At 54.0% G+C, this 26,192-nt stretch overlaps 1 protein-coding gene across 9 annotated transcripts in view; it reads left to right on the top strand.

The window, feature by feature from the left end:
* LOC103640164 (formin-like protein 12) overlaps nucleotides 1-18,503 on the top strand; it is a 55,260-nt gene extending 36,757 nt beyond the window's left edge. For 3 of the 9 annotated variants that reach the window (XM_008662798.4, XM_008662809.4, XM_035964120.1), the window contains 6 exons: nucleotides 15,891-15,962; nucleotides 16,040-16,156; nucleotides 16,321-16,389; nucleotides 16,464-16,530; nucleotides 17,466-17,791; nucleotides 17,897-18,503. In XM_008662798.4, coding sequence (XP_008661020.1) covers nucleotides 15,891-15,962; nucleotides 16,040-16,156; nucleotides 16,321-16,389; nucleotides 16,464-16,530; nucleotides 17,466-17,653 — 513 coding nt within the window. In that variant the 3' untranslated portion in view covers nucleotides 17,654-17,791; nucleotides 17,897-18,503. The remainder of the gene's footprint in view (nucleotides 1-15,890; nucleotides 15,963-16,039; nucleotides 16,157-16,320; nucleotides 16,390-16,463; nucleotides 16,531-17,465; nucleotides 17,792-17,896) is intronic. The other 6 variants (XM_008662829.4, XM_035964118.1, XM_008662816.4 and 3 more) reach the window with 2 other exon arrangements.
* Nucleotides 18,504-26,192: the final 7,689 nt, after the last annotated feature.

Raw genomic sequence — 26,192 nt, 5'->3', positions numbered from 1 at the left:
ACTACGTCGAGTGGGCCGCGGTGATGAGGGTACGGCTCCAGGTTCGCCACATGTGGGAAGCAGTTCGTTACGACGACGTCGACTACCACGAGGATCGGCGAGCGCTGGATGCCCTCATTGCTGCAGTCCCGCCCGAGATGCAATTTTCGCTTTCCCAGAAGCGGACTGCCAAGGAGGCCTGGGACGCCATCGCTGCGACCCGCATCGGCAGCGATCGTGCCCGCAAGACCACACTGCAGGCACTTCGCAAGGAGTGGGAGAACCTGGCCTTCAAGCCAGGTGAGGATGTTGATGACTTTGCTCTCCGCCTCAACACTCTGTTGCAGAAGATGGTGCAGTTCGGCGATGACACCTACGATGAGGAGAGAGCTGTTGAGAAGCTCCTCCGTTGCATCCCCGAGAAGTACAGGCAGATTGCTCGCTCGATCGAGTCTCTGCTAGACCTCTCCACGATGACGATCGAAGAGGCGATTGGTCGCCTCAAGGTGGTCGACGGCGACGAACCACAGGCTCTCTCTGGGCCTATCACTATCGGCGGGAAGCTACATCTCACTCGGGAGCAGTGGGAGGCCTGCCAGGGTGACAAGAAGAAGGGGGAGTCCTCGACACGAGGCCGCAAACGCGGCAAGCCGCGCAAGGCGCGTGGAGGCGCCCAGGCCGGGGCGCGAGGACATGCTGAGGGTGGTGCACGTGGAGGTGCCCAAGGCGGCTCCGTCGGCAACAAGAAGCCGGCACGAGACGACGGCTGCCACAACTGCGGCAAGCTTGGCCACTGGGCCAGGGATTGTCGACAGCCACGACGTGGCCAGGCCAACGTCGCACAGGCGGAGGCGGAGGAGGAGGAGGAGAACCTGCTCCTGGCAAATGCAAGCATCGAGCCATCTCCAGCGGCACCGACCGCAGCGACACTCCTCCACCTTGATGAGTCGAAAGCACGCGCTTTTCTCGGCGACGGCTCCAACAAGGACATGATCGAAGGATGGTGCCTCGACACCGGCGCCACTCATCACATGACCGGCCGACGGGAGTTCTTCACCGAGCTTGACTCTAGCGTCTGTCGGAGTCTACTACATCCCCGCGTTGAGAAACTCTATCATCAGCTGGGGACAGCTGGATGAGAACGGTTCGCGCGTGGAGGTCGAGCACGGAGTCATGAGGATCTGGGATCCCTCTCGTCGCCTTCTTGCCAAGGTGCGCAGGAGTGCAAATCGGCTTTACATCCTCAATGTGAAGGTGGCACAACCTTGCTGCCTTGCTGCTCGTCGAGACGACGGGGCATGGCAGTGGCACGAGCGCTTCGGGCACCTTAACTTCGAAGCCCTGAAGCGGCTCAGCGCCAAGGAGATGGTACGAGGCATGCCGTGCCTTGACCATGTGGAGCAATTCTGCGATGTCTGCGTGTTGACAAAGCAGAGACGGCTCCCCTTCCCCAGCAGTCGAGCTTCCGAGCCAAGGAGAGGCTCGAGCTCGTGCATGGGGACTTGTGTGGCCCGGTGACACCAGCCACACCAGGAGGACGACACTACTTCTTGCTGCTCGTCGACGATCTCTCCCGCTACATGTGGGTGATGATCCTTGGCAGCAAGGGAGAGGCTGCGAACGCCATCAGGCGTGTGCAGGTCGCTGCGGAGGCGGAGTGCGGCCGCAAGCTGCGCGTGCTGCGCACCGACAACGGCGGCGAATTCACGGCGGCTGAGTTCGCGTCGTACTGCGCGGATGAGGGCGTTCAGCGCCACTACTCCGCGCCGTACAACCCGCAGCAGAACGGCGTCGTCGAGCGGCGCAACCAGACGGTTGTGGGGATGGCTCGGGCTCTCCTCAAGCAGATAGGAATGCCAGCTGTCTTCTGGGGAGAGGCGGTGGTGACAGCGGTTTACATCCTCAACCGCTCGCCCACCAAGGCTCTCAACGGGATAACACCGTACGAGGCTTGGCATGGGCGCAAGCCGGCGGTCTCTCACCTACGGGTCTTCGGCTGCCTCGCGTTCACCAAGGAGCTTGGCCACATCAGCAAGCTCGACGATAGGAGCACCCCGGGGGTGTTTATTGGCTACGCGGAGGGCTCGAAGGCCTACCGCATCCTTGACCCAAGAACACAGCGTGTGCGCACGGCGCGCGACGTAGTGTTCGACGAAGGGCGAGGTTGGGCGTGGGACAAGGCGGTGGACGACGGCACGACTCCGACGTACGACTTCACCATCGAGTACATCCACATTGAGGGAGCTGGGGGAGTAGGCAACTCTTCTCCGAGCAGGTCTACCCCAGCCCCCAAGTCTCCACCGACTCCAGCGCCACACTCTCCAGCTCCTGCTACAACGAGCTCTTCACCACCACGCACTCCAGCCACGACTCCGGCTACAGCGAGCTCTTCGCCACCACGTACTCCAGCACCGACGGTACCCTCTCCGGGAACGTCCTCTCCGACACCAGCTCGTGTCGAGCACGACCCAGTGGAGCTCGTGACCCCTCTGTCCCGCGACGAGGAGCGTGTCGACGCGTGCTACGACAGCGAGCCGTTGCGGTATCGAAGGGTGGAGGGCCTTCTCCTCGACCCGTCGGTGCCAGGCCCTGCATCTCGCACTCTGGCAGGAGAGTTGCATCTTGCATGCGACGATGGTGAGCCTCGGTCTTTCGCGGAGGCCGAGAAACATGCGGCTTGGCGTGCTGCGATGCAGTCGGAGATGGACGCGGTTGAGACGAACCGCACTTGGGAGCTCGCTGATCTCCCTCATGGTCATCGCGCGATCACCCTTAAGTGGGTGTTCAAACTGAAGAGGGATGAAGCCGGCGCCATCGTCAAGCATAAGGCTCGCTTGGTGGCACGCGGTTTCTTGCAGCAGGAGGGGATCGACTTCGACGATGCCTTCGCCCCTGTAGCACGGATGGAATCCGTGCGACTCCTCCTCGCGCTGGCAGCCCTGGAGGGCTGGCATGTTCATCACATGGATGTCAAGTCGGCGTTTCTTAACGGCGACTTAAAGGAGGAGGTCTACGTACACCAGCCGCCAGGTTTTGCGATCCCTGGCAAGGAAGGCAAGGTGTTGCGCCTGCGCAAGGCCCTCTACGGCTTGCGACAGGCACCAAGGGCGTGGAATGCCAAGCTGGATTCCACGCTCAAGAGGATGGGCTTCATGCCAAGCCCGCACGAGGCGGCCATCTATCGGCGGGGCAATGGAGAAAATGCCCTGCTGGTGGGTGTCTACGTCGACGACTTGGTGATCACCGGCGCCAAGGATGCAGAGGTGGCAGCATTCAAGGAAGAGATGAAGGCCACCTTCCAAATGAGTGACCTGGGGCATCTCTCCTTCTACCTGGGGATTGAGGTGCACCAGGGAGACTCCGGGATCACACTTCGCCAGACCGCCTACGCCAAACGTATTGTTGAGCTGGCTGGGCTCACCGACTGCAACCCAGCTCTCACTCCGATGGAGGAGAGGCTGAAGCTGAGTCGCGACAGCACGACGGAGGAGGTGGATGCTACTCAGTACCGACGTCTTGTGGGGAGCCTTCGCTACCTCGTCCACACACGACCTGACTTGGCATACTCTGTCGGCTACGTTAGTCGGTTCTTGCAGCGACCGACGACGGAGCATGAGCAGGCTGTGAAGAGGATCATCCGCTATGTTGCGGGGACTCTCGACCACGGTCTCTACTACCCGAGGTGCCCTGGGGAGGCAAACCTTGTCTACAGCGACAGCGACCACGCCAGCGACATCGACACTAGCAAGAGCACAAGCGGGATCATCTTCTTCCTCGGCAAGTGCCTCATTAGCTGGCAGTCGGTCAAGCAGCAGGTGGTGGCCATGTCCAGCTGCGAGGCCGAGTACATAGCGGCGTCCACTGCTTCGACTCAGGCGCTCTGGCTGGCTCGACTGCTCGATGATCTCCTCGGGAGAGACACTGGAGCGGTGGAACTCAGGGTGGACAGCCAGTCCGCTCTGGCATTGGCCAAGAACCCCGTGTTCCATGAACAGAGCAAGCACATCCGGCTGAGATACCACTTCATCCGAGACTGCTTGGCAGAAGGGAGCATCAAGGCGTGTTACATCAACACCAAGGATCAGCTTGCAGACGTGCTCACCAAGCCCCTTGGGAAGATCAAGTTTGTTGAGCTTTGCTCCAGGTCCGGGATGGCCCAACTTTCTCACAAGACGACGCCCAAGACTTAGGGGGAGAATGATGGAATAAGTCTTGAGCATCTAGAGGACAGCAGTCGCTTTTGACTGTCCTCTGTAGTCCTTAGCATCTAGAGGACAGCTTGACTGTCCTTTGTATTCTCTTTAGCATCTAGAGGACAGCAGTCGCTTTTTGACTGTCCTCTGTAGTCGCTTTAGCATCTAGAGGACAACAGTCGCTTTTGACTGTCCTCTGTAGTCTCTTTAGCATCTAGAGGACAATCTTGTTGTGTAGTGTGTGAGAAGGGTGTGGTAGTGCAGCCTCTAGGGCTATAAATATGGGTCTCCAACCCTTAGATGGGTATGGCATTGTGTAGTGTTTGAGGAAATAAACAGAAAATTGCCCCAACTCATAGTGTCATCCTCTTGATGAGAGTTAGAGTCCCTTTACTTACAGGGGGCGGGGTCGTCGGGGGCACGCCGTACGGAGGCAGGCGTGCGAAGGTGCGCCGTAGGGGGGCACAATTAGGAGAGCCGGCGTCGGAGGACGGGAGGCACTGGGGGCCTGACCCGACCACATGGAGATGGTGCTGGTCCAGGGGTTGTAGAACGACGGCTAGCCCTGGCCGTGGCCCTGGCCGGTGGAACCTCCACGGGTGGAGCTGCCACATGGAGATGGTGCTGGTTCAGGGCTTGTAGAACGACGGCTAGCCCTGGCCGTGGCCCCGGCCGGTGGAACCTCCATGGGTGGAGATGCCGCCCCTACGTTGGCCCTTGTGGGGGCGACGGCCGCCGTTGGCGGTGGAATCCTGACGAGGGGCCGTGGCAGGGGCCGAGCGGGAGCACCGGTTAACAGAGTGCGGGGAGCCTGTCCCCCGGAGGAAGCCTGAGCACCAGGGGTGGCGCTGTAGAGTGTCGGTGCTGGAGTGGGAGCCTCGATTGTCATGGTGAGCTCCTCGAGGAGAAGCTCATTCCGCACGACATGGAAGGTGGGAAAAGGCACGATCCTCTTGATCAGAGCCTTCAGGTGGCCGTAGCGAGGGCTGAGGCCACACAGGAGGTCCAACACCAAGGTACGGTCTGCCACCGGCTCGCCAAGACCGAGGAGGGAGTCCGCTAAGCCCTTCATCTGGCGGCAGTGCTCCCCCACGGAGAGGTCCCCCTGAGAGAACTGGTGGAACTGGGCATTGAGGTGAAGGGCCCGAGCGTCTTGGTTCCCGAGGAACTGTTCCTCGAGAGCGAGCCACGCCTGATGGCCCGTGTTCGCCTGGTCGCGGATGATGTCCTGGAGCTCAACGGTGATGGTGCTGTGGAGCCAGGAGAGCACCACGGTGTCCATCAGGGACCAGGCCGGGGACGGTGGGGCGATGATGTCGTCGAGGACGTGGTCGGCAAGACCACAGCGACGAAGGATGAGAAGGACCTGCCCCCGCCAACGAGGGTAGTGGGAGAATGCCGGGTCCAAGACAATGGACACGAGGGACCGAATGTTGTGTAGACCGGCATCCTGGGTGTGGAGAGCGGCGATGTGGTGGCGTCGAGTCCAGAGGCTATGGGAGCCTCGGGAATGGGCGAAGTGGATCCTCTCCTGCTGCAAGAAACCGCAAGAAACCAAGGTGTCGTCTTCATCCCTCTTTAGTTTGAACAACCACTTAAGAGTGATCGCGCGGTGACCATGAGGGAGATCAGCGAGTTCCCAGGTGTGGTTCGTCTCAACCGCATCCATCTCTGATTGCATCGCGGCACGCCAAGCCGCGTGTTGCTCGGCCTCCGCGAAGCACCGAGGCTTGTTGTCGTCGCACACAAGATGCAACTGAACCAGAGTGTGAGACGCCGGGCCCAGCACCGACGGGTCGATTGAGAAGGCCCTCCACCTTACGATACCGCAACGGCTCGCCATCGTAACACACGTGGACGCACTCCTCGTCCTAGGAAACGGGGTAACGAGCTCCACCGAGTCGTGCTCGACACAAGCTGGCGTCAGAGAGGACGTTCCTGGAGGGGTTATCGTCGATGTTCGTGTACGTGACTGGAGTGCATGGTGGCGAAGAGCTCATTGTAGCCGGAGCTGGAGTTCGTGGCGCTGGAGTTGGTGGAGACTTGGGGGCTGGGGTAGACCTACTCGGAGAAGAGTTGCCTACTCCCCCAGCTCCCTCAAATTGGACGTACTCGATGGTGGTCGTACGCCGGAGTCATGCCGTCGTCTACCGCCTTGTCCCATGCCCATCCTCGCCCTTCATCAAACACTACATCGCGCGTCGTGCGCACACGCTGTGTTCCTAGGTCAAGGATGCGGTAGGCCTTCGAGCCCTCTGCGTAGCCAATGAACACCCCTGGGGTGCTCCTATTGTCCAACTTGCCGATGTGGCCAAGCTCCTTGGTGAACGCGAGGCAGCCGAAGACCCGTAGGTGAGAGAGAATGCCGGCTTGCGCCCATGCCAAGCCTCTTACGGTGTCATCCCGTTGAGTGCCTTGGTGGGCGAGCGGTTGAGAATGTAGACCGCTGTCACCACCGCCTCTCCCTAGAAGACAGTCGATATTCCCCTCTGCTTGAGTAGAGGCCGAGCCATCCCCACAACCGTCTGGTTGTGCCGCTCGTCGACACCGTTCTGTTGTGGGATGTACGGCGCGGAGTAGTGGCGTTGAACTGTATCATCAGCTTGGGACAGCTGGATGAGAACGGTTCGCGCGTGGAGGTCGAACACGGAGTCATGAGGACCTGGGACCCCTCTCGTCACCTTCTCCAAGGTACGCAGGACTCCAAATCGGCTTTACATCCTCAACGTGAAGGTGGCACAACCTTGCTGCTCGTCGGGATGACGGAGCATGGCAGTGGCACGAGCCCGAGCCATCCCCACATCCGTGCAGTACGACGCGAACTCAGCCGCCGTGAATTTGCCACTATTTTCGGTGTGCAGCACCCGCCGCTTGCGGCCGCACTCCGCCTCCGCGGCGACCTACACACGCCTGATGGCGTTCGTAGCCTCCCTTGCTGCCAAGGACCATCACCCACATGTAGTGGGAGAGGTCGTTGACGAGCAGAAAGAAGTAGCGTCGTCCTCCTGGTGTAGCTAGTGTCACCGGGCCACACAAGTTCCCATGCATGAGCTCGAGCCTCTCCTTGGCTCGAAAGCTCGATTACTGGGGAAAGGGGAGTTGTCTCTGCTTTGTCAACACACAAACATCGCAGAACTGCTTCACATGGTCAAGGAATGGTAGGCCTCGTACCATCTCCTTGGCACTGAGCTGCTTCAGGGCCTCGAAGTTAAGGTGTCCGAAGCGCTCGTGCCACTGCCATGCCACGTCGTCCCGACGAGCAGCAAGGCTGTGCCACCTTCACGTTGAGGATGTAAAGCCGATTTGGACTCCTATGTACCTTGGCAAGAAGGTGACGAGAGGGGTCCTAGATCCTCATGACTCCGTGTTCGACCTCCACGCGCGAACCGTTCTCATCCAGCTGTCCCAAGCTGATGATACAGTTCCTCAACACGGCAATGTAGTAGACTCCGGTGAGCAGTTTGTGCTCACCAGACGTGGCGGTGAAGACGACTAAGCCGGCACCCTTGATCTATATGCCGGAGGCGTCCCCAAACTTGACGAAGCCTCGTACGCTAGAGTCGAGCTCGGTGAAGAACTCCCGTCGGTCGGTCATGTGATGAGTGGCGTCGGTGTCGAGACACCATCTTTCGATCATGTCTTTGCTGGAGCCGTCGTCGAGGAAAGCGCGTGCTATCGACTCATCAAGGTGGAGGAGTGCCGATGTGGCCGGTGCCGTTGGGGATAGCTCGATGCTTGCGTGTGCTAGGAGCAGAGCTTCTGCCTCCGCCTGTGCGACGTTGGCCTGGCTGCTTCGTGGCTGTCGACAGTCCCTGGCCCAGTGGCCAAGACTGCCACAGTTGTGATAGTTGTCGTCTCGTGCTGGCTTTGCCAACGGCGCCGCCGTGGGCGCCTCCGCGGGCACCACCCTCAGCTTGTCCTCGCGCCCCGGCCTGGGCGCCTCCGCGCGCCTTGCGCAAATTGTCGCGTTTGCGACCACATGTCGAGGAGGAGGACGCCCCCTTCTTATCACCCTGGCAGGCCTCCCACTGCTCTCGAGTGAGATGTAGCTTCCCGCAGATAGTGATAGGCCCAGAGAGGGTATGTGGTTCGTCACCGTCGACGACCTTGAGACGACTTATCGCTTCTTCGATCGTCATCGTGGAGAGGTCTAGCAGAGACTCGATCGAGCGATCTGCTTGTACTTCTCGAGGATGCAACAGAAGAGCTTCTCAACAGCTCTCTCCTCATCGTAGGTGTCGTCACCGAACTGCACCATCTTCTGCAATAGCGTGTTGAGGTGGAGAGCAAAGTCATCGACATCCTCACCTAGCTTGAAGGCCAGGTTCTCCCACTCTTTGCGAAGTGCCTGCAATGTGGTCTTGCGGGCACGGTCGCTGCCGATGCGGGTCGCAGCGATGGCGTCCCAGGCCTCCTTGGCAGTCCGTTTCTGGGAGAGCGAAAACTGCATCTCGGGTGAGACTGCAGCAATGAGGGCATCCAGCACCTGTCGATCCTCGTAGTAGTCAACGTCGTCATACCGAACTGCTTCCCACATGTGGCAAACCTGGAGCCATACCCACATCACCGCGGCCCACTCGACGTAGTTGGTCTTGGTGAGGGTAGACCACCCACCGCTGGGACCGATGTCCCTAACAACGGCCTAGACCCCGCGGTGACCATGGTACCTATCCGGGGAGGGAGAGGCCCGCCGCCTGTAGAGGCCTCGATCTCCGTCGTCCCGTCCACCGCCGGCAGGAGCACCGCCGACGCGTCCACGCCTGTTTGGGCTGCCGCTGCTGCCCATTGTGTCGCTTGCTCTTTCGCTGCCTGCCTTGCTAGCCTGAGCTCGTCGTTGGTGCTGTCGTCCCAGGAGACAAAGTTGCCGGCGCTACTGCCGCGCAGAGCCTCAAGCTCTGCCGCCGCCACACGTGCAACATCATCCACCGCCTCCGCTGCTCGCTGAACGACAAGGCGAGGTTGTCAACACCGAACGCGACCACGAGGGCCCATGCGGGGGAAACCCACGACTGCCGACCATGTGGGAGGGAGAGTCGCGTGGCCATGGGCCGCGGGTGTAGGGGTGGCACTGTAAGTAGAGGGACTCTAACTCTCATCAGAGGATGACACTATGAGTTGGGGCAATTTTCTGTTTATTTCTTCAAACACTACACAATGCCATACCCGTCTAAGGGTCGGGATACATATTTATAGCCCAAGGGGCTGCAGCATATGCTTCCTAGAGTTGCGAATATGCTGTCCTACAAACTGCACTAACCACTAGGTGCTGTTGTACTCTAGTCAAAAAGGAAAAACTGCAAACTGCAGCAAGCTGCTGTCCTCCAAAAGCTGAAACTGAAAAGGAGATGCCTGCAGGCTGTCCTTGCAGTCAAAAAACTGCTGTTGTGCTGCCTGCCGCAGTCCTTGCTGTCTGCCGCAGTCCTTGCAGTCAAAAGCTGCTGCGTTGCTGCTGTCCTGCAGCAGAGATGCTGTGCGGACTGCGGACTGTCCTCCACACATGACTTATTCCATCATTCTCCCCCTAAGTCTTGTGTGTCGCCTTGTGGGAAAGTTGAGCCATTCCGGACCTGGAGCAAAGCTCAACAAACTTAATCTTCCCAAGGGGCTTGGTGAGCAGGTCTGCAAGCTGATCCTTGGTGTTGATGTAGCGCGCCTTGATGCTCCCTTCTGCCAAGCAGTCTCGGATGAAGTGGTATCTCAGCCGGATGTGCTTGCTCCGTTCATGGAACACGGGGTTCTTGGCCAATGCCAGAGCGGACTGGCTGTCCACCCTGAGTTCCACCGCTCCAGTGTCTCTCCCGAGGAGATCACCGTGCAGTCGAGCCAGCCAGAGCGCCTGAGTCGAAGCAGTGGACGCCGCTATGTACTCGGCCTCGCAGCTGGACATGGCCACCACCTGCTGCTTGACCGACTGCCAGCTAATGAGGTACTTGCCGAGGAAGAAGAGGATCCCGCTTGTGCTCTTGCTAGTGTCGATGTCGCCGGCGTGGTCGCTGTCGCTGTACCCGACAAGGTGTGCCTCCCCAGGGCACCTCGGGTAGTAGAGACCGTGGTCGAGAGTCCCCGCAACATAGCGGATGATCCTCTTCACAGCCTGCTCATGCTCCGTCGTCGGTCGCTGCAAGAACCGACTAACGTAGCCGACGGAGTATGCCAAGTCAGGTCGTGTGTGGACGAGGTAGCGAAGGCTCCCCACAAGACGCCGGTACTGAGTAGCATCCACCTCCTCCGTCGTGCTGTCGCGACTCAGCTTCAGCCTCTCCTCCATCGGAGTGAGAGCTGGGTTGCAGTCGGTGAGCCCAGCCAGCTCAACAATGCGCCTGGCATAGGCGGTCTGGCGAAGTGTGATCCCGGAGTCTCCCTGGTGCACCTCAATCCCCAGGTAGAAGGAGAGATGCCCCAGGTCACTCATTTGGAAGGTGGCCTTCATCTCTTCCTTGAACGCTGCCACCTCTGCATCCTTGGCGCCGGTGATCACCAAGTCGTCGACGTAGACACCCACCAGCAGGGCATTATCTCCATTGCCCCGCCGATAGATGGCCGCCTCGTGCGGGCTTGGCATGAAGCCCATCCTCTTGAGCGTGGAATCCAGCTTGGCATTCCACGCCCTTGGTGCCTGTCGCAAGCCGTAGAGAGCCTTGCGCAGGCGCAACACCTTGCCCTCCTTGCCAGGGATCGCAAAACCTGGCGGCTGGTGTACATAGACCTCCTCCTTTAAGTCGCCGTTAAGAAACGCCGACTTGACATCCATGTGATGAACATGCCAGCCCTCCAGGGCTGCCAGCGCAAGGAGGAGTCGCACGGATTCCATCCGTGCTACAGGGGCGAAGGCATCGTCGAAGTCGATCCCCTCCTGCTGCAAGAAACCGCGTGCCACCAAGCGAGCCTTATGCTTGACGATGGCGCCGACTTCATCCCTCTTCAGTTTGAACACCCACTTAAGGGTGATCGCGCGATGACCATGAGGGAGATCAGCGAGCTCCCAAGTGCGGTTCGTCTCAACCGCGTCCATCTCCGACTGCATCGCGGCACGCCAAGCCGCATGTTGCTCGGCCTCCGCGAAAGACCGAGGCTCACCATCGTCGCATGCAAGATGCAACTCTCCTGCCAGAATGCGAGATGCAGGGCCTGGCACCGACGGGTCGATGAGAAGGCCCTCCACCCTTCGATACCGCAACGGCTCGCCGTCGTAGCACGCGTCGACGCGCTCCTCGTCGCGGGACAGAGGGGTCACGAGCTCCACTGGGTCGTGCTCGACACGAGCTGGTGTCGGAGAGGACGTTCCCGGAGAGGGTACCGTCGGTGCTGGAGTACGTGGTGGCGAAGAGCTCGTTGTAGCAGGAGCTGGAGAGTGTGGCGCTGGAGTCGGTGGAGACTTGGGGGCTGGGGTAGACCTGCTCGGAGAAGAGTTGCCTACTCCCCCAGCTCCCTCAAAGTGGACGTACTCGATGGTGAAGTCGTACGTCGGAGTCGTGCCGTCGTCCACCGCCTTGTCCCACGCCCATCCTCGCCCTTCGTCGAACACTACGTCGCGCGCCGTGCGCACACGCTGTGTTCTTGGGTCAAGGATGCGGTAGGCCTTCGAGCCCTCCGCGTAGCCAATGAACACCCCCGGGGTGCTCCTATCGTCGAGCTTGCTGATGTGGCCAAGCTCCTTGGTGAACGCGAGGCAGCCGAAGACCCGTAGGTGAGAGACCGCCGGCTTGCGCCCATGCCAAGCCTCGTACGGTGTCATCCCGTTGAGAGCCTTGGTGGGCGAGCGGTTGAGGATGTAAACCGCTGTCACCACCGCCTCTCCCCAGAAGACAGCTGGCATTCCTCTCTGCTTGAGGAGAGCCCGAGCCATCCCCACAACCGTCTGGTTGCGCCGCTCGACGACGCCGTTCTGCTGCGGGCTGTACGGCGCGGAGTAGTGACGCTGAACGCCCTCATCCGCGCAGTACGACGCGAACTCAGCCGCCGTGAATTCGCCGCCGTTGTCGGTGTGCAGCACGCGCAGCTTGCGGCCGCACTCCGCCTCCGCAGCGACCTGCACACGCCTGATGGCGTTTGCAGCCTCTCCCTTGCTGCCAAGGATCATCACCCACATGTAGCGGGAGAGATCGTCGACGAGCAGCAAGAAGTAGCGTCGTCCTCCTGGTGTGGCTGGTGTCACCGGGCCACACAAGTCCCCATGCACGAGCTCGAGCCTCTCCTTGGCTCGGAAGCTCGACTGCTGGGGAAAGGGGAGTCGTCTCTGCTTTGTCAACACGCAGACATCGCAGAATTGCTCCACATGGTCAAGGCACGGCAGGCCTCGTACCATCTCCTTGGCGCTGAGCCGCTTCAGGGCTTCGAAGTTAAGGTGCCCGAAGCGCTCGTGCCACTGCCATGCCCCGTCGTCTCGACGAGCAGCAAGGCAGCAAGGTTGTGCCACCTTCACATTGAGGATGTAAAGCCGATTTGCACTCCTGCGTACCTTGGCAAGAAGGCGACGAGAGGGATCCCAGATCCTCATGACTCCGTGCTCGACCTCCACGCGCGAACCGTTCTCATCCAGCTGTCCCAAGCTGATGATAGAGTTCCTCAACGCGGGGATGTAGTAGACTCCGGTGAGCAGCCTGTGCTCACCAGACGCGGCGGTGAAGACGACTGAGCCGGCGCCCTTGATCTCTACGCCGGAGGCGTCCCCAAACTTGACGGAGCCTCGGACGCTAGAGTCAAGCTCGGTGAAGAACTCCCGTCGGCCGGTCATGTGATGAGTGGCGCCGGTGTCGAGGCACCATCCTTCGATCATGTCCTTGTTGGAGCCGTCGCCGAGGAAAGCGCGTGCTTTCGACTCATCAAGGTGGAGGAGTGCCGCTGCGGCCGGTGCCGCTGGAGATGGCTCGATGCTTGCATGTGCCAGGAGCAGGGCCTCCTCCTCCGCCTCCGCCTGTGCGACGTTGGCCTGGCCACGTCGTGGCTGCCGACAATCCCTGGCCCAGTGGCCAAGCTTGCCGCAGTTGTGGCAGCCGTCGTCTCGTGCCGGCTTCTTGTTGCCGACGGCGCCGCCTTGGGCACCTCCACGTGCACTACCCTCAGCATGTCCTCGCGCCCCGGCCTGGGCGCCTCCACGCGCCTTGCGTGGCTTGCCGCGTTTGCGGCCTCGTGTCGAGGAGGACTCCCCCTGCTTCTTGTCACCCTGGCAGGCCTCCCACTGCTCCCGAGTGAGATGTAGCTTCCCGCCGATAGTGATAGGCCCAGAGAGAGCCTGTGGTTCGTCGCCGTCGACCACCTTGAGGCGACCAATCGCCTCTTCGATCGTCATCGTGGAGAGGTCTAGCAGAGACTCGATCGAGCGAGCAATCTGCCTGTACTTCTCGGGGATGCAACGGAAGAGCTTCTCAACAGCTCTCTCCTCATCGTAGGTGTCGTCGCCGAACTGCACCATCTTCTGCAACAGAGTGTTGAGGCGGAGAGCAAAGTCATCAACATCCTCACCTGGCTTGAAGGCCAGGTTCTCCCACTCCTTGCGAAGTGCCTGCAGTGTGGTCTTGCGGGCACGATCGCTGCCGATGCGGGTCGCAGCGATGGCGTCCCAGGCCTCCTTGGCAGTCCGCTTCTGGGAAAGCGAAAACTGCATCTCGGGCGGGACTGCAGCAATGAGAGCATCCAGCGCCCGCCGATCCTCGTGGTAGTCGACGTCGTCGTAACGAACTGCTTCCCACATGTGGCGAACCTGGAGCCGTACCCTCATCACCGCGGCCCACTCGACGTAGTTGGTCTTGGTGAGGGTAGGCCACCCACCGCCGGGACCGATGTCCCTGACAATGGCTTGGGCCATGCGACGACCATGGTACCGATCCGGGGAGGGAGAACCGCGCCGCCTGTAGAGGCCGCGATCTCCGTCGACTCGGTCGCCGCCGCCGGGAGCACCGTCGGCGCGTCTACGCCCGTCTGGGCTGCCGCCGCGTGCGCCCCCGCCTGGAGCGCCGTCAGCGTGTCGGCGCCTATCCGGGCTGCCGCCACGCGCGCCCCCATGGGGATGCGCGGCTGCCCACTGTGCCGCCTGCTCTCGCGCTGCTTCCCTCGCCAGCCTGAGCTCGTCGTCGGTGTTGTCGTCGACAGAAGCAGAGCTGCCAGCTCTACTGCCGCGCAGAACCTCGAGCTCTGTTGCCGCCGCACGTGCAGCATCCGCCGCCTCCGCTGCTTCTACTTCCGCTCTCGCCGCTGCCAGTTCCGCCGCCGCCAACCGTGCTGCCCTCGCCGCTGTCGCTGCAGCCGCTGCTGCTGCTCGCTCGCGTTCTTGTGCCGCGGCGACCTCGGCCTCCTGCTGGCGCCGCGCACTCGAAGTGGCCGAGCGTAGGGACATGGTGGGCTAGTGAGGGGTCGTTGCGTGTGGAAGAGGCTGTCTCAGACGAAAGGCTGCTCGTCTGAGCAGGGGAGGAAGGAACAGTTGGAGCTCTTGCGACCGACTGAGTGTGGGGAGAGGCACGAGAAGGAGATGAGCACGAGATGTTTAGGCTGCAGGATAGTTTGGCTCTGATACCAATTGTAAGTAGAGGGACTCTAACTCTCATCAGAGGATGACACTATGAGTTGGGGCAATTTTCTGTTTATTTCTTCAAACACTACACAATGCCATACCCGTCTAAGGGTCGGGATACATATTTATAGCCCAAGGGGCTGCAGCATATGCTTCCTAGAGTTGCGAATATGCTGTCCTACAAACTGCACTAACCACTAGGTGCTGTTGTACTCTAGTCAAAAAGGAAAAACTGCAAACTGCAGCAAGCTGCTGTCCTCCAAAAGCTGAAACTGAAAAGGAGATGCCTGCAGGCTGTCCTTGCAGTCAAAAAACTGCTGCTGTGCTGCCTGCCGCAGTCCTTGCTGTCTGCCGCAGTCCTTGCAGTCAAAAGCTGCTGCGTTGCTGCTGTCCTGCAGCAGAGATGCTGTGCGGACTGCGGACCGGTACTGGTGGGCTTTGTGCATTGGGGGGAGAGCCCTGCAAGTGGGGAACGAGGCCGACGCGAGGGGCCTTGGCTACTGCACATGTTGGCGCTGTGAGCGGAAGGGAGAGCCATTGGCTCGAGGAAGAGGTGGCCAGAGTGGACGGTGAGGAGGCCTGGAGGTGGACGCCAGCACGAGCATGGCCTTAGGTCGTCGGGCGCTGACGGGGGTGGCATAGGTAGCGTGACTGGGCACCTAACGGGCGCTGGGGGAAGGGGCGGTGCGGGCGCGCCTGGGAGCGGTGGCGTGGGCGCGCCGAGATTAGAGACGGCGGCGCGGACTCGCCGGGGGCGGGCGTGCAAGGAGATGTGGCACATGGGCTGCGTCGGGGCCGCGACGGCTATAGCAGCCCAAGAGAGTCTGGCCATGATGGGGGAAGGACGAGAGGCGGCTGGCGAGCTGTCGTAGGGGAGGATGAAGGTGGAGGCTAGGCTAGGGGAGAGGAGGGGAAGAGAGGATTGATACCATGTTAGAGGTTGAGAATGGAAACCCCTAACCCTAATTGGGCAGGGGATGTATTAATATGTATCCAGGTACATGGGCAAAGGCCCATTACAGAAATGGATTACACAATACGCTAACACATAATACTGTAGGGGCTTCCCCTACAATTTTCAGGTCAAAAAAACAATCTGTAACAACTAGATATGTTCTCATTATGATGGGAAGATATCTTGTCAATGACTTCTTATTTCTCATTGGTACAGTTTTCTTCTGAACTTAATGACTGGTTTAAATGTACTTCAGTCCCTTGCAGAGAAGTCACCGGAAGTAATGGATTTTCATGAGGAACTTGTCAACTTGGAAGCTTCTTCAAAGGTAATTTGCTTCTCTGACTAATATGGATAACCTCAACTGACAGTATTTGTTAAGTATTCTGGAGTTACTGTAAACAGTTGCAACTGAAAGCATTGGCGGACGAGCAGCTGGCAGTCGTAAAGGGGCTGGAGAAAGTTGAACAGGAGCTAACTGCTTCAGAAAGTGATGGTCCAGTTTCTGATGTTTTCCGTAAGGTATACTTTCACAACTTTTTTGTTCTGTTTAGAGTTCCTTCTCTATTTGAAATGTTTCTGGTGGCCAGTATTTTGTAGTTTTGGTTGTCATCATGTGGAATCCTTATTGTTCGCTTAAAAGGTTGAGCCTTTGACTAGTTATCTACTCATTCAATGCAATGCAGACTTTAAAGGAGTTCATTGATTGTTCCAGTGCTGATGTACGCTCCCTATCAGCATTCTATTCTGAAGTAGTAAGTCATTTGTCATTATCCATGCTTCCATTATGCTTTAGATTTGCCCCTTTTAACTTATTCACTGTTTACAGGGTAAAAGCGCAGATGGACTTGCTGTTTATTTTGGAGAAGACCCTGCAAAATTTCCTTTTGAGCAAGGTAATATTCATGCCAATCGATCCATGCATGGAAATGGTTTACCTTAGGTGCTAAAGCATTGTCATTGATGGAAACGGTTTCTTCCATTTTTAATTGCATCCATGGAAATGGTTTTTATTCCATTTACTATGGTGGTTAAGCTGTGATCTAGATAACATGCTTTTATCATTGACACTTCTGGATTCCAGTACGAGGAGCATAGTTTATCCGGCTGAGAAGCAAGGGAGCGAGAGGTTGAAGACATGAGCAAAAATGACATTTCACCACCTTCTCTCTCCTCAAATCTGAGAAAAAAACAATAAAATAATTGTTGCCTTGTCCTACAGCAAATAATTGTGATTTCATAATAGTACCTAGCATATTTTGTTTTTAGTGGCCCATTCAACATTGTTTCATAATAGTCTCTTGTAGTTTTTCCTTTCGTCGGTGCTTTTGCTTTGCCATATCCTCTATTTTAGATAGTCAATATGGCAAATAGATATCTGTGAAGCGAGTTGTATGTCCTAACGAGTGGTCAATGTGATGTGCCTGTTGTTGAGTTGTGGTTGAGAAAGGGGTTTTGCCACCCCCCCACCTCACCCCACCCCCACCCACAAAAAAATGCCTTAAGTTATGAAATTGTACCATATTTATTTGGAGGAAGTGTGGCGCACCCTCTAGTTGTAAGGTTTTTGTTTCCGGTGGGCCAATTCTCTTCGTCTGATAATACCACAGTGAAGCAAAGCTTTCCGTCCTTTCAGTAATAAAAAACTGTGAACTGCATCAGTTGTTTTTATGTGATTTTCTACTTGTTTTACCTTCGATTCATTCTTTCTTTTTTCCTTTTTCTAAATGCATTAGCAGTGTACTGCAAGTTTCCTGAGTTACAAACAAAGCACACTTTATGCAGTTTTCCAGTCCTTATTAGTACTAACTGATCTTTAAAACATTTGCAGTTGCTACAACCCTTCTGACCTTTGTGGGGTTGTTCCGGAAAGCTCATGACGAGAACCTCAAGCAAATTGAGGCTGAAAAGAAGAAAGCCCAGAAAGAAGCTGAAAAGGAGGCAAACCAGGACAAAACTCCTGTAAAATCAAAAAATGGGAATGCAGATAAATCGCCAAGATCACCATCAACCTTCTAATGATGTACGGCAGAACTTCACATGGTCATCATTTCTTCCTCAACGAATGCCCGCCTTTGCTGGCCTGGGCACAATTTCGCAAGCATGAACAGTATACAAATCCATAAATTCCTTGTGGACAAATGCTTACAAGACAAGGTAACAGATAGTCTCTTTCGTATATGTGTAATGTTCTGTTCTAACAGGTGAAATATGTATACTTGTCCGTACCACCCTAACTTGTAGTCACTTTTATTTTTCCAGATGGTTTTGGTTCAACATCTATGCATGTATCTCATGACACTGTACAAAGCTCACACCCCACACAAAAAACTAGGTTCTTCTGTACAAAATCCATACTAGATCCCCCCCCTTCTGTCTATACTAGCAGCAGGAGTAGGTCAATGTTTGTAAAGTACAAATAGGAGTGTAGGTAGTGATCAGTAGCAGGTCAGAAGCAGGATTAGTGCTACCACAGGCAGGTTCCTAAGCAGATAAAGATGAGTATCATAGCCATGTCCTTTGACTCCTTGACTAGAGCAATTGTGAGCTTCAGTGTTTCGCCTCATTATTGTCAAGAGAAAAAAGTGGCCACCTGTTGCTTATTTGCATTGTGTTGCATTCTCCTCCAACAATCGATGTGGTTTTTCATGGCACAAGTTTCTGGCGTAGAAAATTTGAAAACTGTTCCACTAGGACTGCAACCATGTGACTCCATACATGGGGATCATCTCAACATCTGATGATGCTTAGAATCAGAAATGGAAAGGAAGAGAGGGTTTTCTTCAAACTCCATTTGCTATCACATCTGTTGTGCCTTACATTGAACTCATCCAAATCTAGAGGACAACAACACTAGCAACAAAATGAATCTATTAATGAATGGTTTTGTGTACACGCTGAAGATAAGGGGAAGCAGTTCACTCTAGAGTGAAGGGACAACCGGTTCACTTCCATCGTAGTCGTAGATCAGTTTACTAGAATTTATGTGGCACACGGGGGCGAAGTCACGTTATCTTTCCTTTTGGAGTTCTCGTCCGGGTGCATGTCCAATACCAAAACCAATACTATCCAGTTATGTGGTGTCTATGTAGCATCATGTCTGTAACGAAAGCAAAATGTCTGTACATTGCTGTGTGAAAGGATCACGATGTCCAAGAGGGGGTGAATTGGGCTTTTCTAAAATTTCAACAAAAGTTAAATCCTAAACAAGAGCCCAACTTCACCTAACTAATAGCAATAAATGAATACTACTACAAAAACAACAACCCTAAGTTATTACTACAAATACTTGCTAAGTAATTGCACAAACTGAAATGCTCAAAGTAAATGCGGAATGTAAAGCAAGGGTAAGAAGACTCTCCCAATTTTTTTTGCCGAGGTATCGAAGAATCGGCACTCTTCCCTTGGAGCACCCGCGCAAGGGTATCGCTCCCCCTCGGTCCTCGTAAGAACCAAGTGCTCACTATAAGGTGATCCTTTGTCACTCCGGCGCGGTGGATCCCTTACGACCGCTTACAAACTTGAGCTGGGTCACCAACAAATCCTTCGGGGTAATCATCGCACTCCAATCGCCACCAAGCCGTCTAGGTGATGTCGATCACCAAGAGTAATCAGTCATAGACTTTCACTTGACCAAGAGAAGCAAGACACTAAATGAGGATGGTGGAGGGGGTATAAATAGCCCCAACCATCAAACTAGTCGTTGTTGAAGCTCTCTGCGCATGGGCGCACCGGACAGTCTGGTGCGCCAACGGTCGGCTCCAACGACTAGTTCTGACAGATAGTCGTTGGTCTGCCAGTGCACCGGACAGTGAACAGTGAACAGTGAACAATGACTGTCCGGTGCACACCGGATAGTCCGGTGTGACCGTTAAAATTCAACTTCGCGAACTCGTCGCTCTCGGGTTTCTTGGGGAAGAGGCGCTGCCCCCGGGGTTGGCTGGCCCCACTGTCATAGGGTGCACTGGACAGTCCGGTGCCCCTAAGACAGCAAACACAAATTCTATTCCTTAGGTTTTTCTAAACCTTTTTCGTTCTAACCTGTGAGTGTGTTATAGAGTGACACCTAGCACTAGATGTGAGTGTGAATATGCACCAACACTACACTAGAAATCTCTTGGTCAAACTACTCATCCACAACCCCTCTTTATAGTATGGCTAAAATAAAAATAGAAAATCTAATTCTATACCAAGTGTCTGCAACTCCTTTGACACTCGAAATATGAAGACCTTCATCTTTTGATTTGCCTTTTTCAGCCGTCGTTTCAAGTTCTCATCTGAGGGATTGTTTTCACCGTTGCAACGCAACTTTCTGTAATGCGACCTAACTTACAATTTGCTCTGCAAAACACACGTTAGTCACATATAATCTTATGTTGTCATTAATCACTAAAACCAACCAGGGGCCTAGATGCTTTCAATCCCCCCCCTCTTTTGGTGATTGATGATAGCCCTACAAGAGTGTGAGAGTAGTTTGTTTGTTTTTTTGTCAATAGAGAAGATGGTTAGTGATACTCAACAAATTTGACAGAAAAAATCGTGTAATAGAATAGCATGTATAAGCGCATACACAACATAAGTTTCTTGTTCATACAAGTATGAAATGAAATCCATGAACAAGAACTAAACGACTGGTGACAACATCATAGGTGAAAACATAATACACACACAGTCATTAACAAACATCGAGAGCATATCATAGAGTTTGTGAGTTAAACATCATACAAAAGTGGAGCTAGTACAGAGAGTATCATGCATATATATTACATCAAAAGATCAAGAGCTCTCTCAACTAACTCCCTAACTCCCCCTAGCTCTCACAACTCACATCTCTCCCCCTTTGGCTTCAAACACCAAAAGGGTGACCCAAACCTACAACCCAGAAGAAGGAGGAGGTGAAGGCGCATCAGGCCGCGGTCGAGGCAGAAGAGCAAACACGAACTGAGTATCGGAGTCAGTCTCGGATCTAGGATCTGCAATAGAGGGTGGAGCTAGTGCTGACTCTGACGCTGGCTGTGGTGCAGTATCTACCGGAGCTGGAGCAGTCACGAAACAACCACGGTCGCAGTGGTAATAGTAGACGCTGATGGCACTGGTGGCTGAGCGCTGACAGGTCCGATGACCTAGGTCGAGAAGTCCAGAGTGACCGGCCTAAGCGGAGAGATGGACGTACCAAAAGAGTGGAGCTGGGGTCCTAACTGAATAGCTGACACAACACCAACCTGAAGAGCTAGAGGAGGAGCAGACTGCACTGGAGGGATCAGAACACCGGTGTGCTGGAGAATGTGAGTCATGAACGCCATGTGCTCTGCCCTGTCTGCGAATAGTCTGAAACATCGATAGCATCCGCTCAGACATTTGTTGCTGAATAGCTGCCTGCCTAGTCTGCTCTGCGGTCAAATGAGCCTACTGCTGAGTGAGTGACTAGAGAATGGCAGCCAGAGCGGGGTCAATCGCTGGAGGAGCAGACGGAGGAGCAGCACTGGAGCTACCAGCCGCGTGATCATGAATGAGATGGCACAGGAGGTGGTGGCGGAATCCCCAGATCTTCATCATCATCGGAAGAAGTATCTGCAACTGCACCCTGATCCTCAAATTGTCTGATGGCCTCATCCTCAACCCTAATATCTGATGATGGAGCTAGAGCTGGAAATGTGTCCTCAAGAGCTAGGCAATAGAAACCAAACTGCAGTCTGGAGGCCTCAAGGGTGGCCTAGAACTGAGGAGGCCGGATCAGCTGAGCAAATATGTGACACAGATAGTGAGCGTAAGGCAGCTGACGCCGAGCCCGAAGACCATCCAAAACTGTGTCCTCAATCTAACAAATCAGGAAATCGACCACGTCAAACTCAGAGTGTGAGATCAAGGCACCGAGTAGCCAGAGCTGGATATGAGTGGTGGCCTCTCTGTATTCCATCCTGGGTAGCAAGGTGCGCCTCATGAGCTCATATAGGAACTTGGCTGCTAGAGTGAAGTCTGCTAGAGAACGTCGCGACCCATCTGTGAACGGAGGTCGAAACTAGGCAATGACATGAGCAGTGGCAGGGGCAACTCTTTCGTGAGGGCGACGAGGAGGATCTGACGTGCCATAGCACAAGGTGTGGAGTCTCGTCGACGACTCAGGAAATCCAAACAACTCCCTGATCTGAGTAGCATGCAAGGTAACATCCCCGCGCTCAAATCTGAACCTCATCCACTAATGATCTGGGTCTATCCATACTGTGGCATAGAAAACTCTAACCCATTTCTCTACATATCTGCCACCGAAGGTCAAAAGAGAGTGTAAACCTGGCAGATATGTGAGGTGACCCTCAAACTCTAGACCGACTACTGAAAGGAAGGCAGGGAGATCCAAACACCGGTGCGCTCTCAAGGCAATCTGAGCAGTCAGTTGTGCCCTGAAGAAGGACTCATGGGTTCTGGTGCTGAAGAGTGGCGCAGCTGCTGGGTCCCTCTGAGCTGGCAACCACGAATCCATGAGGACGTGTCTGAATCGACATACCCGAGCAGTTGTGGCTTGCTGAAGATCAAGCAGATGAGGATCAACAACAAGCGGTCTCACTTCGGTCTCGCCATGATCCCGGAAGCGAGGTGGAGGAATAGGTGGAGCGGAAGCAGGAGCGGGAGCAGTGGAAGCAGGAATGGTGGAGGTGGTGGAAACAGTGGGAGTGGTGGACGGCTCAAGAGCGGCAGGAGCTGGCGAAGTGGGAGGTAGAGTGGAGACTGGGTCGGAAGGAGTGGATCGAGCAATGGAGGAGCGAGTCCGAGACCCGAGGCGACAGACTCAGAAGGCGATCTGATTAGAGGAAATATGTAACTAGCCTCCCTGCTCTACCTGATCTGCTGCTGCTGCTGCAAGCGCTACACGAGCGGCTCTGTCCAAACGCCTCTTCTTTCTGCCCTCTTGCTGCTCAAGGTAGACAGTCTTGCCTTTGACCTGTCTGAAGGGGTGAGAAGGGTCATCGTCATCTCCTCCATCTGATGCACCCGGCTTTATCCCTTAAATCCGGGTATGACATTAAAGGCCTTCGTTATCGTCACAGTCTAAATTTGTTATAATAAAACAAATTAATACTGCGAGGGGCTACTGTTGGGGGCCTTCTCCTTCCGAAGGTCCTCAAAAACATATTTAACCATTTGCTTTCAGTATAAGCTATTACAGGAAGCTTCGTCTTTAAGATGAAGACAGATCTAAAAAAGTATAAGAGTAAATGCCGAAGCTATCACTAGATGGACAACTTCGGTTCACAACGAAAGATGATAAGGATGAACGCCGAAGCTATAGTCGAAGGATAGTAGCTTCGGCTTAGAACGGTTACGAAGGCCAAACATGATGCTGACCGGAAGGGAAAAAGACTAGCTAGTCCTTAATGATTTACGTTATGGTCATATAAAAGTCGCCTAGAGGGGGGTGAATAGGCGAAACCTGAAATTTATAACTTTAAGCAAGCACTAAGGTCGGGGGTTAGCGTTAGAATTTAATTTAAGTCGAAAAGAGAGGGAAAACAAATCAACCAAGAAATAAGGCGAGTGAACACGGTGATTTGTTTTACCGAGGTTCGGTTCCAAAGAACCTAGTCCACGTTGAGGAGGTCACAAAGACCGGGTCTATTTCAACCCTTTCCCTCTCTCAAACGGTCACTTAGACCGAGTGAGCCTTCTTCCTTAATCTCACGGGTCACTAAGACCTTGCAAGGACCACCACACAGTTGGTGTCTCTTGTCTCGCTTACAAAGTACTTGATAATAAGAGAAAGAAAATAAAAAGGCCAAGCCAAGCAATAAGAGCAACAAAAGAACACAAGAACACCCTTTCACAAGTCCCTAATGGAATTGAGTTGAATTGGAGGCTTTGGAGAGGATCAAATCTATTTGATGTGTCTTGGAGTGGAGTCTTTTGCTCTTGTATTGAATACAATATTTGGAATTCTTGAATGGATATGAATGAGGTGGTTGGGGGGGGTATTTATAGCCCCCAACCACTTCCATAGCCGTTGGGGAGGCTGCTAGCGATGGGCGCATCGGACAGTCCGATGCGCCACCGGACAGGTACTGTGCGCTGTTCGGCGCGCCGCCACGTCATCCAACCGTTAGGGTTCGGAGCGAAGTCGACCGTTGGAGCTTTGTCTTCTTGCAGCACCGGACAGTCTGGTGCCACACCAGACAGTCCGGTGCCCTCTGACTTCGCGGCTCTGACTTCTGCCGTAGCACTGTTCACGTGGCAGGTACTTTTGTAGTCGACCGTTGTGCGCAGATTGCCATTGCCCGCTTGCTCACCGAACAGTCCGGTGAATTATAGCGGAGCGCGCCTGCGTTTTCCCGAGAGTGGCTAGTTGACCCCTGTATGGTCCTAGTGCACCGGACAGTCTGGTGCGCCAGTCCACAGCACACTCAAGTTCCTTTTGCTTTTTTTGAATTGGGTCCCTAACTTGAATATTTTATTGGTTTGTGTTGAACCTTATGCACCTGTAATACATGAATTCTAGACAAACTAATTAGTCGATGTGTTTGTGTTGACTATCAACCACCAAAATTAATTATAGGAAAAGGTTAACCCTATTTCCCTTTCAATCTCCCCCTTTTTGGTGATTGATGCCAACACAAACCAAAGCAAATAATAAGTGCAGAAATGTAACTAGTTTGCATTTATAATGTGCATAGGTTACTTGGAGTTAAACCAATTGAATATCTCACTGTTGGGGGCCTGCTTCGTCGTCGAAGGTCCCATAAGAAGAAACACCTTCGGAAGATTGACACAAAGCCGAAGCTATCAATCAGAGAGCTTCGGAGTACATTTCCAAATGCACCGACTTAAAGATGAAATGACCAATCGACCCATGATAACTTGTATTATGATTGTAAACCTTTGTAAAGGGCATGAATGTAATTTCTCACAGGCTGCGTCCTGTGCCTATAAATAGATGAACAGTACCCCTGTACTGTTCACGCTATCTTGTATTCGCTCGTGTGCAACACTTGGATTTTTGCCTTCTGTCAAGCCGAAGGTATAAATGTAATTAAATACCATATTTAAATATCCAAGTTTATATAATGAAGACATATGGATGATATTATATGTTTGTTCATGTTATCTTCCATATTTCATATGTTTCGCCTTTAATTTTCTTATACCATGATGATGAAGGTACGTCCTTCATGACCTTCGTCCGAAGATCATTATATCCTAAGGGAAATAATGCTTTAATGGACGAAGGACATTAACATTTAATACTTTGTTTTGCCTTGTTCTTGACTCATAACATTTGAGAACAAGTCCCCAACATTGGCGCCCACCTCCGATGAACTCACTTCCACTGATTGAGCTGATGGCTTCGTTCAACAATGAAGCTGAAGTAGCTTCGGCTACGAAGATGGTGCTCCCGATAATAGGCGGTTCATGTTCAGAACTGGCCAACAAGAAGCAGAAGAAGGAGGCCCAGAGAAGGGTACAACATGTTGGGGTGCAGGGACCCTTCATCAAGTCAAAATGGTCCCACATCCCAATCACCTTCTCCCAGGAGGACCTTCAGCTCAAGGATTACCCTCACAATGATGCTATGGTTATATCTTATGTCATCAAGGGATTTCTGGTCCATAATGTTCTGGTTGATATAGGCAGTGCAGCGGATATTGTATTTGCTAAGGCCTTCAGACAGATGCAAGAGCCAGAGGACAAGATTCATGATGCTACACACCCTCTTTGTGGCTTCGGAGGAAGGCAGATCGTAGCACTTGGCAAGATCACAATGCCAGTGACCTTCGGATTTGTCCACAACACAATGTCACACCCGGTTTTGGAAGGTAAACCGAATGCGAACCATGTACGTGCCAGGATCAGAAATTCACGTACACGGCGATTACATAAATGACTCATCATAGCACAATGCTTCGAATAACAATAAAGAGTAAGTAATAATATAAAGACTAGAGTCATTTACATAATATAATCAAAGTACACAGAATAGAAACGTAGCCAACGTAAATAAACCCACCACAGGGAGCTGACTGGGGGTGGTCGCTAGCCTAATCCTCGAACTCGTCAAAGTCCTGGAACTCCTGGAGATCCGCCTCGACGCCTTCTTGAAAGTGCATTCATCCCTTTTGTGAGTTTTGGTGATTTGGATAACAACACATTTAAAGGTCTAACGAGTTTGCTAAGTGTTGAACAGGAAATTCAGTATGATGAACATACTTGAATAGTGTATAATGATCAGTGAACAAAGGTTCAACACGAGGTTAAATAACCAATGAGACAATGCAAATGGATATAATATGATCTCTATATTGGTTTGAATATATGGACAAGACCTGAGAAATCACTACATACATATGACCAGAATAGAGGACAAAGTGATTTAGAGGATTGGTCAAGCCAAAGAGAATAAGATATGAGGAATCATGAATTGGCTTGACCATATTACTATCAGTCCATATATGCTTCTATGAGAATCAAACTAGAGCTTGATTGATCTTGACAATTATATCTAGAAGACATTCAAGCAAGGTTCACAATATTGAAGAAATGATTCTCTCAATGGATGCTCAATTTGATGTGACTC

This window comes from Zea mays, chromosome 1 (genome assembly GCF_902167145.1).
Source record: "Zea mays cultivar B73 chromosome 1, Zm-B73-REFERENCE-NAM-5.0, whole genome shotgun sequence".
In the NCBI taxonomy this organism is placed as follows: Eukaryota; Viridiplantae; Streptophyta; class Magnoliopsida; order Poales; family Poaceae; genus Zea; species Zea mays.
The sequence above is the reverse complement of the archived record's forward strand: the minus strand, read 5'-3'. Positions and strand labels throughout refer to the sequence as shown.